General features: G+C 41.2%; 1 protein-coding gene and 1 pseudogene across 1 annotated transcript in view; one reads left to right on the forward strand and one right to left on the reverse strand.

Moving 5' to 3' along the window:
* KLHL32 (kelch like family member 32) overlaps positions 1 to 15,957 on the reverse strand; it is a 189,831-nt gene that overhangs the window by 82,594 nt on the left and 91,280 nt on the right. The window contains exon 5 of the mRNA XM_059700895.1: positions 6,782 to 6,880. Within this exon, the coding sequence (XP_059556878.1) occupies positions 6,782 to 6,880 (99 nt within the window). The remainder of the gene's footprint in view (positions 1 to 6,781; positions 6,881 to 15,957) is intronic.
* LOC132236607 (small ribosomal subunit protein eS27-like) lies at positions 14,664 to 14,964 on the forward strand (annotated as a pseudogene).

Here is a 15,957-nt window from a genome sequence, read left to right on the forward strand (position 1 = left end):
CCCCATTTCTCTCTCCCCAGTGTTGACTATCTGAGCCATTAGGTGTGATGGAGTGAGGGTGTGACAACCATTTGCATAGTAGCTCTTTATTATATAGGATTGTATTATTTTTCATATGAACAACTGTAAACTACTTCTGCTCCACCCTGTAAATTGTCCTCTCATATTGTAAAATTTCGATGTTTTACTGAATGGACATACCATTAATTCTCTTGATACATACTGCTATGGACTGTACTGTGTCCCCCCAAATTCACAATGTTAAAGTCCTAACCCATTATGTAACAGTATTTGGAAATGTGATCTTTGGCAGATAATTAGGCTTAGATGAGGTCATGAGGGTAGGGCCCTCAGGATGAGATTACACCAAAGAGCTTGCTGTCTCTCTACCATGTGAGAACATAGCAAGACTCAAGCCAAGAAGAGAGCTCTCACCAGAACCCAGCCATGCTAGCACCCTAATTTTGGACATTTCACCCCCAGAACTGTCTAGGTGTTTAATAAACAAATTTCTGTTGTTTAAATCACCCTGTTTGTGGTATTTGGCTATGGCAGCCTGAGCTGACCAACACATACTGAGTTCAAACATGTGAAGGAAGGAAGAGATAAGGAGGTGTAAGGCATGATCCTGCCTTCAAGAACCCAGCAATATAACTGGGATCTGTAAGACATTTTCCAACCACATTAAACCCATGAGGAAATTGATGCAAAAGCAGCACTCAGATACTTGAAGCTTCTTTGAAGCTATTTCAAGGATTCAGTGCTTCTCAAAGTTCAAAGAGGAGAAAATATATTCTTAGTAAAAGATCAGTAAAATTGCCATTTATGCAAGAGAAGAACAATATGCCCAAAATTCTTCCTACGCACATGAGAGAATAACATTCTTAAAACCTTTATATTGGCCCTGGCAGAATAGCTCAGTTAGTTAGAGCATCGTCCCCTATGTCAAGGTTGCCGGTTCAATCCCCGGTCAGGACACATATAAAAATCAATCAATGAGTGCATAAAGAAGTGGAACACAAATTGGTGTTCTCTCTCTCTCTCTCTCTCTCTCTCTCTCTCTCTCTCTCTCTCTCTCTTCAATAAATTAAACACACACACATACACACACACACACACACACACACACACACACCTTGTACACTGAAGAGAGAAAATGAATTCTCACAGTTGCCTATTTAGTGTAAGACTAAATGAAGACAAGGGATGACTAATACGATCAGTCACAGAGGAGAGAGATTCAGGCAGGGAGTTGTCCTCCCTTCTGCTCCTTTCGCGTTCTTGGCTTCTGGATGATGAACAGTAAGAATTTTGGCTTTGCTTTACTTGATGTCCAAACGTGCACACTGTAAACAGAACAACACCTTCAATCTGGGGGAATGATCTTTAATGCTCATAAAAGCAGAGAACAACACAAGTGGGGGGAAATGAAACAAACCTTCTCTGTTTTCCTTTCGGTGATAAATGCTCTACCTGGAGCACTGGATCCCTTTCCTCTCACATCCCAGCATCACCTCTCTTTCAGGTCACGTCTTTCCCATAAAAGTGCTAAACTAATGCTGCTTAATGACAAATTAATGTCCATGAATAAAAAATACACCTCTAATAGCATGGAGTAATTTGCCATTACAATATCATCATTGGACATGCCCCTGGTTTAATACGATGTATTTAATTCATAACCTAATGAGTGATATATAAAGAGAGGGAGATGAACCCTGCAATTACATTTATGTGAGTCTGTCACCTTATTTGTAAAACCTTAGAGTCATTTACATTCAAATTAGAACAAATGAGTGATTTCACAAAGTGCAGTGATAAATGACCACAGCAGCCCGAGACAAAACTGTATTTCCTGTGGACACATTAACAGTTTCCTATTATTTGTTAAAAATTACAATGCATATTGCCCAGTGTGATGTGAATAATGACTTTTTTACTGATTAGGTCAGAAGACTAATATGTAGCAAAATAAATAATTTTTCTTTTCATTTTTTCTGATTTTTGCTTTAAATTAACTACTGAAATCTGGTGGATTCACACTGCCACCTGCTGCCTAGGAATAGATATGAAAAGTATATTACCATCAAAAGGAGTTTCTTCATCACTTTGGCAATCTTATTTGCAAAGTCTACTTGATGGGTCCTTCCTTATCAATATATTTAAATTGCATAACATAATAAAGGCTGATACTTGGTGAACACAAAGAACGCTCGATAATCAAACAATACAATATGCTATTTGCTATTTGAGGGAGGTGATACAAAATGTACAAATTTTCTTTACAAAGCTAACTACAAAAAAGAGACATTTTCAGCAAATCACGTTTCTCCTAATGCATCACTTTCAGGGGCTACAACTCCAAGTCCAGTGGTCAGTACCCATGATCTTAGCACAGTGTGTGTCACCGAGGGAAGGGTGTGTGTGTGTGTGTGTGTGTGTGTGTGTGTGTGTGTGTGTGTGTGTGTTTTCCCTACTCCTGCCCCTTGATACTATCGAAAGGAGATGACTGAAGGCTCTGCCTGTCACCAAGGATCTTCCCTACCTTGTCATCTCCCCTATTGGCAGGTATCAACATGAATGGAAGGCCTTAGGGTCCAGGACACAACAGGCTAGGGAAGAGACTAGGGCAAGCAAGAAATAGGTCTGGACTTGGAGACGAGGCTAAAGACTTTTGTAGATGAAATGATGAGTTTGAATGGTGGTCAGGGGAGCAAGTGGAGGTTTTCAGACTGGATCAACATCCTAGTTCTGAATTTCAGTTTCTTCATCTGCAAAAAGAAAACAACACTGACCCGCCTTAAGGGATTACTTTGCAGAGGAAAAATGGGAATCCTTGTGCAAAACACAGTATAAACAGCGCTCCCAAAATGTTGGTTCCCTTCCCTGGGAAAGACAACGATGGCTCTGGGGAATGTGGTTTGGCATGGACAGAGGCTAGACAAGCAGATCCCTAGAGGAGGTCATGAACTCATCATAACCTATAACCAGCAACGGTGAAAGTCTAAAGACATTAGTAATGGAGAAAAGGATCAGGTCTGAGAGATATTTGGGAGGCAGAATCAACCCATCTTGGTGGCTGATTGGATATGGTGGTGAGGAACCTAACACTATGTCCAAATTTCTAGACAACTAATGGACCCATGGGAGCATCACTAGAGAAAAGGGCTGGTTTTCTCATGTTAATTTTGAATCCGGTGTGATATTTAGGTGGAGATGTTCAATTAAAAAAAAAAGGCTAGGAAAAATCAGAGTTTGGGAAACAATCTGGATTCAAAAGGTTTGTAATGTTTATCTGAGGGATTCAGTAAACCAGTAGACACACTGAAACCACTTCATGTGCAGAGATTCCTTTATGAGGTTTAAAACAGCGAGTGGCATGTATGAACACATGTACTCTGAAAAGCAAGGCATTCCATGCATTTTATTGGACCCATTTTAAAGACAATGATTGCTGTTTAATGAATTGGTGCATCTTTTGATGGACTTTTTAAAAAGATCACAGTGGACAAGGAAGAGGAGTAGAAGGAGGAAAAGGGAAGGGAGTATTCACATTTTATTTGGGACTGGATCACAGATAGCAGATAAAAGCCTGACAGGTCATGCTTATTAGTATACTAACAGGACAGTCTCCATAGGACAGTCCTATGAAATTTCACTGCAAAGAGGGTGAGAAAGGATACAAACTTGAGGAGTTGTTTGCAAATACCTTACCTTGGGATGATGGGCTATTGTAGCCCCTGTCCACCCCAACCCCACCCCCATCAGTTAGCATCATTTTCATTGCTCATCTGCCTGTTTATTCTACAGACATGCACTGAGAACCTGTGCGTTCTCAGTGACTGGCCCTGGGAGAGAGCCTGGGGACTAAAAACTAATCAGGTGAAGGCCTCATAAGCCTGGGAGGCGAATTCAATGCCTATCCTCACTGACACAGGGGGATATTCGGGGTCCCTGCCCTCAGCAGTCTCCCAGAGGAGACACAAGACCAAGGAGCCCACACAGTGCCCTCGAGGTGCCCTTCCCTTTGCTGGGTGGTGGGGGGAGAGCAGCATCCATGCATGTGCAGAAGGGCTTCAGGCCAAGGCAATAGCTGGTAGTTAGGAGGCTCAGGGAGGCTTGGGGTGGGTGTGATTCATTGAGTACCAACCAAGGGGATCTCCTTGGACGTGCTTTTTAATGAGCCCTGGAGGATAACAGGAAGTACAGGAGAGGGGTCTACCCTTCACACCTCTGGAAGAAAACCAAAGAAATGATGGTAATTTGAAAATAACAAGACAACACCAGACATTTAGTGAGGAGAATGGCTTCACAGACTCCTAGTTGAACAAAGTACTAAACAAGGACGGAGATTACCCTTAATTGATGGAGCATAATTTCTAAGTATGTTTTAAGCACTGAAGATTTTTCATTTTAATAAAACATTTTTATACTCAATAAAATGGTTCTATATGAAATCAAAACTCAGTTGAGCAATAATACAAAAAATGTAAATAAGTATTGTTATAAGACTGTGTCAAAATATAAAAGCAGACTGACCCAGTCTGGTCATTTTATAATCCCCAAGGAGAGGGAGGGCATATATTTTAAAGGACTAGCATAATGAAGGTTTCTACATAAACATGGTTTCAGTTCTCTTATAGTCAACGTTTCCTTCCACACACTGGACATCTTGCAGTGGTCACAGATAAAACGGAAAAGTAAAGTTACACAAGAGAATGAGATGAAAGCATATTGGTGAAAAGAAAGTGAAAATTTCAACCACTGTTCAAGCAAGCTAATAATAAATGATGTGTCCACAAAATATACCTGTATGCAAGCTACATGTTTTCCTCAGCAAAATAATAAACTGCAAGAATTAAATTCCAAAGCCCACAGTCATTTGATATTTCAACAAATTCATCTGATGGGGTAGGGGGAAATATTCATGATCTTCTAATGTTTGTCTGGAATTCTCATTTATAGAAAACTAATATATAGGTGCACACACAACTGTATAGACACACTGTTTTAACATGCATCATGATAAGCGGCAATAACCAAACTTTTGTCAACATATATCATTGATTATACCTGTCATTAAAAAAGTGAATCAGGTGATGCTGTTGAAAGTTTGAGTTACAATATTTGATGCAGAAATAGCATATAAAAGTAATTTCAATTTCACAAGTCTAACCCACACTTTTGAAGTCAAGTAACCTTTCTACATTAGTCCCATTGCTACTTGCAGAAAGGGATTAAAAATAGCTCTCCCATATTACCCAACAATATTGAGGGGAAAAGAAAAAAAAATAAGATAAAAAATAGTTAAACATTACTATTAGATTAAATGAGTTGAGATGATAAAACTTTCATATACTGTATTTGAATTGTTCCTTAGTTGAACACGGCTGACATCCCTCACACCATCACCAAAGGAAACACTGGTTCCTACCTCCCAAAGTTGCTGGGAACATGAAATAAGATGATGTAGCAGAAAGAGATTTGGAAACTGCCTAGTGAGTAACAGAAGTCAATAATCAAGGCCATATTTAGAATTAGAGAAAAAAATTAGGAGGGAAATAAAATAACTGAGCAGGAAACAAGTAAAATTTTTCTATTTACTAATCTCATGTCATATTCACAAGGATAGCAGAATTAAATTGTGTGGATTTATCATTTTTTAAATTTTATTTTCACTGTCTTTATAATGCTGTAATAAATGTCAGCAAAATTCATACAAGTTGGGGAAATGGAAGGATCCCAATACAGGGAATTATTACTGAACTCTCTATAAAATATCTTACACTATCTGCCCAAGAAGTCCCCTATCTTCCTCCTGAGCCAAAGGGTTTTCATCCAAGAAGAAATAATGGTCTTTGGAATCAGAAAGGCCTACCACTCATCAGCCATGTCACCTTGGACAAGCTGGGTACATTTTGAATCTCTGATTTTTCGCCTATAAAAATGTGCAAAGAGCCTGGCTAGCATGGCTCAGTGGTTGAGCATTGACCTATGAACCAGGAGATTGCAGTTGATTCCTGGTCAGTGCACATGTGTGGGTTTTGGGCTCAGTCCCCAGTAGGGAGCATGCAGGAGGTAGCCAGTCTATTCTTTTTTATCACTGATGTTTCTATCTCTTTCTCCCTCTCCCTTCCTCTCTGAAATCAATAGAGGTATTAAAAAAAAAAAAAGAAATAAAACAAAATGTCTAAAGTTGCTGAGGACTGAAGGTGAAACACTGGTGTGAACTCACAGTAGGCTTTTTTCTCCCTGCCCCTCACAGAGCCTTCCTGACCACCCCAGCAAATCAAGGGAAGAATGCACAGATCACTCATTTTTCCAGCATTTATTGCCTAGGAAGTTCATGTGCTAATTAAATATACACTTACGACTTTGTGATATATTAGTTTCTGTTACTGAATTCTTAAAGGACTATCCAACTTATTGTGCATTTGTGGTTATTCCATGTGGAAACCAGACAGCACTGCTTCAAATCATGATCTGTTCCTGCATCATCTCTCCGGCCCTGGCAGTGAACCCTGTGCATGGTTGGTGAGTTACTCTACTGCCCAAAGGTGGTGGGGATCTGGGGTGGGCAGGGAGAGTGGAGGCCATGAGCTAGGACATGAGAGCTGCAGCTGGCTCCTAGGAGCTCTCAGCTTGTATCCTGGAGAAATTCTAGCAGCAGAGACCACATCCCTCCCCCATTCCATTTTACCTGTCAGTTGGTGGGGTACCGCCTATAACGACAGAGGGAAGGAATGTGAAGGTCATGTTGGCAGGATGCTAGCTCACATACCTGGATGAGATAGTGGGAACATAAACTGAGGAGCTCCAACAGCTGCAGGTGGCTGCCAGCGGCTAACACATCCTGGATCACACCTGGCTCCAGCAAAACCTGTTATTTAATAAAAAGAAAAGTACCAGTTACTTAAAAATTGATACTAGCTTAACATGGAAAATAGATTGCTATATTTAAATTGCCACGTCACATGCTCTATCTGAATTATGGAAGTCAGTTCTTTCCCACATTCTGACTAACAAGCTGTGGCCCTCACTCTAACAGCAGACTTCTCCTTTCCTATACTCATTTCATGTGTGTAAGGCTCTGGACCTAACAACTTGTTTTTGTAGGAGTATATAACCATTTGCAAAGAATAATATGATAGTCTTAAAATTCACTTGTGATGTGTGTAATCTCATAATATTTAAAAACAAACAAATTTTAGTTTTTCAAAGTATGTTTCAGAATTTTGTAACAGTATGATTAATAGATATTTTAGGGATAAGGGCTTATATTTCTAGTTGCAATATGAGACCAGAGGTGATATTATTTCCTTTTACTTCCAAGTCCAGCAACAGTAAATTTCAACCATAAACTTTCATTTTTCTCAATCTCTGATTCTCTAATATTTTCTATTTCAAATGAAAGATGAAGAAATAGCATCTTTATAACAAAGACATCACAGAGAAGTAAAACTTCTTAAATATACTGGTGATATCAACTCGTCATTTTTTCTGGTTAATTCCAACTTTGTGCCTACTGCTGCCACTCCTGAGCTACTGAACAGGGCTAGAGAAAAGCACACAACCACGTTGGCTAGATTCACTTTACATGGATGACTGCCAGACCCAAGAAGGCCTTAGCGCTGCTCCCAACATCTTAACTCATTTCCCATTTCCCAAACCCAGTGGTTCCCAAAGTGGAGGCCCTGGACCGGCAGCATCAGTATCACCTGGGAGCTTATAAAAATTGCAAATTCTTGGGCGCCTCCCCAGACTTAATGGCATCAGAAACTTTCTGGGGGAGGCCCAGAAACTGGTGCTTTAACAAGGCCCCTGGGCAGCATGAGAAACACTGATGTGGTCCATTCAGTCCCATTCTGCTTCTTCTCACATGTACCTCTCTCCTCCATCCTCTTCTTCTTTTTTTTTTTTTTAAATATATTTTATTGATTTTTTACAGAGAGGAAGGGAAAGAGATAGAGAGTTAGAAACATCGATGAGAGAGAAACATCAATCAGCTGCCTCCTGCACATCTCCCACTGGGGATGTGCCCGCAACCCAGGTACATGCCCTTGACAGGAATCGAACCTGGGACCTTTCAGTCCGCAGGCCGATGCTCTATCCACTGAGCCAAACCGGTTTCGGCTCCATCTTCTTCTTACTCAAACCTCATGATCTTCAAAGGCTCTCACCATCAAACCTTCCAGCCACCTACCCATATCTGTACCAGCATACAAATATGCCATTCACAACAAATTTCTTCAGGAAAGTTGTCTAATACTACTATTTGCTCTACGACATTCTCTCTTGAACCCACCCCTGTTGAGTTTTATTCACATTGTTCCTCTAAAAGTGCTCTTGATTAAGGTCACCAGTGACCTCCAAATCCAATAGTCATTTCTCAGAAATTAATCTTATTCAAGCCAACAGCAGTTAGCAAAGTTGATTGCTCTCCTTCTGGAATGATTCCTTCCCTTGCTTCTCGCACAGTGCTCTGTTTGTTGGTTTCTTGTACTTCACTAACCACCCCTCTCCATCTCCTTCCCGATCTGTAAGCTTTGGAGATGCCCAGAACTCCATTCCCAGATCTCTCCTTTCCTCTCTCCATTTACTCTGTGGATGATTCATGCAACCCCATGGCTTTAAAACTATTTATGCTCATTACACTCAAGTTTGTTTTTTCAGCCCCGACCTCACCCTTGAACTCCAGACTATTATGCTTATGATGTATCACCACATGAATGTCTAACAGGCAGCTTAAACTAAACGTGCCCCATTCTGAACTCTGATCCTCTCTACCAACCATCAAACCTGCTCCTATCTCAATTCTACCATCGCAGCAAACAGCTGCTCTCAGTGATTTAGGCTAAAACCCCAAAATCATTCTGAACTCTTCTTGTTTTCCTCATATCTCACATCTGATCCATCAGCCACTCCTGTTGACTCTACCTTCAAAATAGTTCCACAACCCAATCACCACTCAGTACTACTTCCATCGATATCACTCTGGTCCAGCGGTTGCCAACTGGTGGTCTGTGAGGTCTGAAAGGTTGGCAACCCCTGCCTACTCCAATCCACTGCCTTCCTAGATGAAATATAATAACCTCCTAACGACTGAACTGTTTTCTCCTTTGCCCCTCATGCTGTTTTTACTAATATCAGTCAAGTTGATTCTTTAAAAACATAAATAAAATTATGTAACTCCTTTATTCAAAACTCACCAATGACCTTTTACGTCATTGAAAAAAATCCAAATTCTTCATTTAACATAAAAAGTTCTTTGAATACCCTGAGGACCCTAGTGTTTACAGCTTTCTTTGCCAATCACTCTTCCTCAATATATCAGTGTGGCTCACTTGCTCATGTCCTTCACACCTCTGCTCAAATATCATCTTCCCTGAGAGGCCTATCTGAGCATGCTAGGTGAAACAGAACCCCACTCTCCAGCCCTCATTCCCTATCTCCTTATTTTGCTTTATCTTTTTCACAGCATTTACTACCTTGCCATTTAGTCCATATTTGTCTATTTGATTCTTTTTTTGTTTCTCCACTCAAAGGATAGAAGATCCAGAAGAACAGAGACCTGATCTATTTTGTATCCCCAGTGCTTAGAACAATGCCCAACACATAGCTCTCACTTAATATCAGTGAATTTATTTTATAACAAATTACTGATAAATTAATTTCTAAGTATATTTTAAAATTCAGAATTAATTTTTAATCTAATTTTAATTAGTCTATTCTGTTAATTAATTTAACCTAACAGAAAAGAGGGAAAAGGACTATAATCTTATTCTGCAAAGTCTTTATGGCTCCTTTTCCTTCTAGTCAGAAGGAGAAGCCTGCATTTCCCCAACTCCTCCAGGAGAGAGGCTTTGACTGACAGTCAGGAAATTATTGCAGCTCCCACCACAGGCGCAAGAATGTAGTATATTCTTGCAGAAGAGGCATGGCCTGAGGCACAGAATGGGGAATAGATGGATTAGAAAGGTTAGGCTCAGCCTTTAAATCCTGTCAGTTGCGCTTATTACACACGACTGGCATTCATGATAACCTCCCAGGCTCGGTAATGCCAAACACAAAGGCAGATATCACAGAGAGACAAGAGGAATATTCCACAGCACGTGCAACACGTCCAGCGGGCCCCCTTGGAGAAACCCTCCCATGAAAAACCCTGCCAGGATGGTGTTTGTCTTTGTTTTACCGTTCTGTAGTTGTTGTTTTTCTCTCTCTCATAACGTAAGTTTTTCTAAAAGACACTGTATCACAGAAAATCCCTAGGTGCTTTTAAAGGACCCACTTTGAAAAAAAACAAAAAACCAACTAGGAAAGCTGGGTCTCACTGATGGAAACAGAACCAGCGTTTGTAAGCACCAGTTGCACTGGAGTCTTTTCAATTCAACTTTGTTGATCTTTGGTGACTGGCTGTTCTGATGTATTTTTCCAGAGTATCTGTGTTTGGGCAGGAATACAAAGGGTCGATATCCTCACAATTCACAGTATCGTGAATTTGTCTGTCACCGGCCTAGGACAATTGGCTGAGGAAGAGCCTCCTGCAGAAGGAAGGGGTCTCAAACATGCCCATGTATGGAGGACAACTGCGGAAGCTAAGTTCCAGTCCTGCAAAGCCTATGTGGGTCACATTGAGGTCTTTCAGAAACAAATGCCCATCAGCATCTAGTCTGGCACTCAATGCAGGACAGACGGGAGGACAGGCCACTTGAGGACCACCTACAGGGAGGGAGGGTGTCCCCCGAGAGTTCAGAGCAGAGTGGAGGAGCGGAAGCTAATGTTTACTATCTTGACACATCCTGTCACTCATCAAACTGGAGGAGCTTAGCTCAGAGGGAGGCATCAACAATGGACAAAACATGTCTGAATAACAACAGAGATCAAGAAACATAAGATGCTAAAAGCCAAGTGGTCCAGGATGCAGTGGGGACGGTGAAAAACATTACAGATACCTAACTGGGCTGGGCACTGCCTCTGCTCAATGATGCTCACCTGCTCTAGTGGAGACGGGGCTGGGGTTTCTCCAGGTTAAACAAAGAGGTTGTGATGCAATCTCAGGTGGCTCATGAGTACCTCTTGTTCACAGGGCCATCTGCATGGAATATTATCTCCCGGTACCCACTCCTACTTGACCTCCAGGTGGCAGAATGCAGAGGGGCTGAATTTGAAAGAGAGGAACTGGACAGTGCAAGCTGGGGAGCTGACCATCTCATGGTGGAACCTCCCCTGCAGCTTATGGCAAGCTAGGTCATGTGACCTCAGCCCTACCTCAAATGCTGAGACTCCACTCCTTTGATCAACTTGGGATAAGACCTGGCCGGTGGTGGATGTGGTCAGGGTGACACTGGCTGGTGTGACAAAGCAATAGAGGTAGAAGCGACAATTGCAGTAGAAGGTGGTGGTCTCTAAAGTTACCAGTGAGAGTTATTACATCAGAATTCAGTCATGAAGTGGTCCCATTGCCCTGCTGGAAGGAGGCACTCTTGAATACTTAGTGTGAATGTGTCTTAAGCAGCAGGGTTGGTTAGCAAGAAGTTGAAACTGTGCAAACTCTAACGAAGACCCTTCAAACTGGAATGAGTCTAGGGCTCCTGGTTTCAGTTTCTCAGGCAGGACATGGGACCCAAAACAATGGAAGAGGAGGGGTCTCGGGTGACATTCTGCACAAGGCATGATGGGATAGACCACCTCCACCAATGCCCAGACCTCACCTGGCTGGCTCCGGGACGGCAGCGCTAGGACTGATGTGGTACACAGACCCCATGGCGTCCCTGCCATTCCTTCTGCAACTCCTCCTTGTCAGGGCCAGCCTGACAGGTTGAACCGGGCTGAGGTAGGGAGGTGGGAATTGAGAAAAGAAAGACAGACAGGAAAGCGGGATCAGGAGGACTACAGCTCAATCGAGGAACTGCAGCAAGTTTATTAACCACGCAATGTCTTTTATACACAAGACACTGAATAGGAGGTCTGTCAAGAGGAATGTATTCTTTGTTCCTCTCAATCACTAAGGGAGAGACAGAGCAGGACAAATTATCAGTACAGCAAAGCTCAGTAAATACTTACAGACTTCTTGATAAGCCACGAAAGGCTGTTCTCATTCTACAAAGGTTGCTCTCATTCTATTGATAACTGCCATCCAAACAAGTCTGGGAAAACTGTGTGGGTAAGGGTCCCAGCCTTGCTAGCCCCTTCAGGTGCAAGGACCGTGTCAGTTTACACCCGGTCTCCAACACCTTCTCCCACATCACTAAGCGTCCACCCTCTCAAATTGGTCTTGTTATTCTTTTCCTTCTCTTTATTTTCCCTCCCACTTTTATGTTGCTTCTTAAACTAGTTGCTGGTAGGGATTTTCTTGAATCGTCATGAGAAGTTATAGGGTGACCTTTTCTTCCTCCTTTATGAACAGTAAGTCAGCATCTTCAGAAAATTTTATATCTCATGTCTTCAAAGCTATCTTCCTCATTTCTTGCTTTAGGAATTTTTATTTTTTTATTTTTTATAATGTATTTTATTGATTTCAGAGAAGAAGGAAGAGGGAAAGATAGAAACATCAATGATGAGAGGGAATCATTGACTGGCTGCCTCCTGCATGCCTCCAATAGGGGATTGAGCCCACAGCCCGGGCATGTGCCCTTGTCCGGAATCGATCCCGGGACCCTTCAGTCTGTAGGCTAATGCTCTATCCACTGAGCAAAACCGCCTGAGGCCCTTCAGGAAACTTTTAAATTGATTACTTCTGGGTTTGTGGATAGAGTAGCCTGAAGGAATTGAACATGTTAAAGCTAGACAGCTAAGGTCTTTACCAAACACACAACTGCACACAGGAACACAAGCACTTCTGTAAGTACTCTTCAACTGCAAATTAAAGGTGGCATAATATTATTTATGAGAACAAATGAGCACATTTCCCCTCTTTTTAATATTTTGTTTATTTGGGATTTTTTTCTGTATAGTAAAGCAAAATGTCAAATTATCACAATTTTGAATTTATAAACCATCAAGTAAATTAAATACAACTGAATAAATAAATGTTAAATGATCATATATTCAAGACACATAAAACCCTTTGCATAAAGCTCTTCAAGGGAATTCTGTAAACAGAATATGAACCATAAGATCTAGCTATGAGAAACTGCTATGAATGTAATTTTTGTTTCTAAGCTATTACACTAAGGATATTTTTATCCACAAGGTGGCGCCTATGTTTAAAGCAAAAGAATTTTATCAATTATTCATGGACAGCACCTCTACCACTGACACCTTAAGTTTATTTTTAGGAAAGAAAATTAATCAAGTAAGGATAATAAAACATATGAAATCTACTTTTAAAATGTTTCTATCATTTGAGAAATGTTCATAAATATTTCTGTTGAAATGCTTGATTTAAGCAATACTGATTAGAATTCAGTAGTTTTCCATAAATCAGGTCCCAATATTTGAATGTAGTTCAAACTTTCTGTCCTTGTATTTACTAGTAGAAACTCTCATGATGTGACCCCAACCCACTTTTTACAACTTAATTACAATTCTGCATCCTTAGGTCCCTCTGCTAAAGCCAAGCGTCCACTGTTCACACTCAGGCAATACCTTTTTCTCCAGCTTGATAATCTTCATCCTAACTTCTTCAATATCCATATGTCAAAACCCTACCCCGTCTTCAAGATTCAACTCTAAGTCCACCTCCCATACAAAGCTTTTCAAGGTCTTCCCTCCCTGCAACCTCCAGCTGGGATTGATCTCCTGGGACTACAAACTACCACAGACATTGAACTAAGCCCATGGGCTCTAGGTCACTCTGCCTGACTTTAAATCCTGGCTCCTATACTTACTGGCATAATGAGATTGGGAAAATGATTCAATTCTATGTGCCCGGTACAATGAAAACAATACCTATCTCAAAAGATTGTTTTAAGAACTGAGAAAATGCTTTGTATCACTACAGCTATGTATGGCTTTGTGTCAACAAAACAGCTTAAACAAATATGGGTTTTATTTTTTCCACAATACTTGATTAGGCAGCCCGGCGTGCAAACAAACCAAGCGCCTTGTATTTTCCTACGTGGCTAATCTTAGCCTATGGTTTCATGGCAACAAAATAGCTGCCATTTCTCTAGACATTGCATCTCCATTCGGATCCGAAAGAAAAGAGAAGGCAATAAAACAAGAACCTCGTGCCAGCTCAGTCTGCCATTACTTCTCAGAAAACAATGGGTTTCCTACAACCACCGCCACATAGACTCCCACTTACATTTCATTTGCCAGGTCTAGGCCATGTGACTACCACAGCTGTAAAAGAACGCAGGAAGTTGACTTTTTATGGCTAGCAGCACTACTGTCTCCAATCTAATTGGAGCTCTGTACAAAGAAAAAAGAGGAAATGGATGTCGTGTAGGCAGTCAGAGTGTAGACTACGGCTCATAACACTGTTTCTACGATGGTAAATATGCAATAAATGCTAACGATTATGTTTCTTCTTCATGCAGCTACGTGTTTTTGCCCTGAAGGAATTATGTGTGTGTATCTTATCTCATGTTTTACCGATGAGAGCTGAATGGCAGGGTCTACCCTATTTTATGTTCATGGCTGTTGTACATCCTGGAAGAGAACCTACTAGAACTACTTAGTAAAATTCACAGGTTTGAAAACTACAGTCCCTGAAAGAAATGTTAAAAGATGTCAAAAGTGCGTTTCCAGCAGTGACGACCTCCCCACGATCCTTGCCTCTCGCTAAGGATCTCCATCCCTCTCCAGAAGAGAAGAGGAAACACAAGAAGAAGCGCCTGGTGCAGAGCCCCAATTCCTACTTCATGGATGTGAAGTGCCCAGGATGCTACAAAATCACCACCGTCTTTAGCCAGGCGCAAACGGTAGTGTTGTGTGTTGATTGCTCCACTATTCTTTTCGGCCACCAGGAGGAAAGCAAGGCTTACAGAAGGATGATCCTTCAGAAGGAAGCAGCACTAAAAGCACCTCGAATCAAGATGAGTGGGGAACATCCCAGTAAACACATTTTGGATACAAAAAAAAAGATGTCAAAAGCCTTCATAGGGGAGCCTGGTCACATGCTAATCCTCATCAAAGACTATCTAATTGAAGGTGCTAAATGAAGGGACACTTAGACATTTCAACTAATAGTTGTAATAATGTATCCACGTAAAGGTGACCGTTGTGTTGTGTTGTATACAGAGGTCCTGAAACTTTTTAAACAGGGGGCCAGTTCACTGTCCCTCAGACTTTCCACACATGTACACTGCGGGCCCGGGACGAGTCGACTGCAAGCAGGACAGGCAGCGGCGGCAAAAACACCCGGCGGGCGGGCGGCATGTGGCCCGCGGGCCGTAGTTTGAGGACCCCTGATATAATACATTTGTGATTTGATGATTGAGCCCTTAATTAACAAATTTTTCTAGGGGGCTTCCTTCCATACACAGTAAGAACACTTGTACAAATTTTGACTCTAAAAGATTCAAAATCAAATGTTTAAAAGTACTACTTTGAGCCACTTCCTTCTCCCTTTTCTTCCCCTCCAGGCACATATCCCTTAACCTCTAAGGGACCCCATGAGACTTGTAACCGGGCCCCCTTTCCTCTGACTTCCCAGTGAGGCGAAGCAGCCCAGCCTAGGCTCTCCTGTTACTTCTATGCCCTTCCTTGTTCTAAGTGAGTTTTTTGCTGCAGCCAATACATTCTTATTTGCTTTTCTTAAAAAAAAAAAAAAAAAAAAAAAAAAAAAAAAAAAAGGACTAACTTATGTTCAATTCATTAGAATATGAAAAAAAGAGAAAACCAGATTTGATTTTCAGAATATTTTAAAGACTGTTAAAAACCACAAAGATAAAATAATAATTAACATATCCTAGTAAAAAAAAAAAAAAGAATGGTGTAGCCTGACCAGTGTAGCTCAGTGGTTGAACATCAACCCATGAACCAGGAGATTGGGGTTTGATTCCTGGTCAG

Source organism: Myotis daubentonii, chromosome 6 (assembly GCF_963259705.1).
Source record: "Myotis daubentonii chromosome 6, mMyoDau2.1, whole genome shotgun sequence".
Classification (NCBI taxonomy): Eukaryota; Metazoa; Chordata; class Mammalia; order Chiroptera; family Vespertilionidae; genus Myotis; species Myotis daubentonii.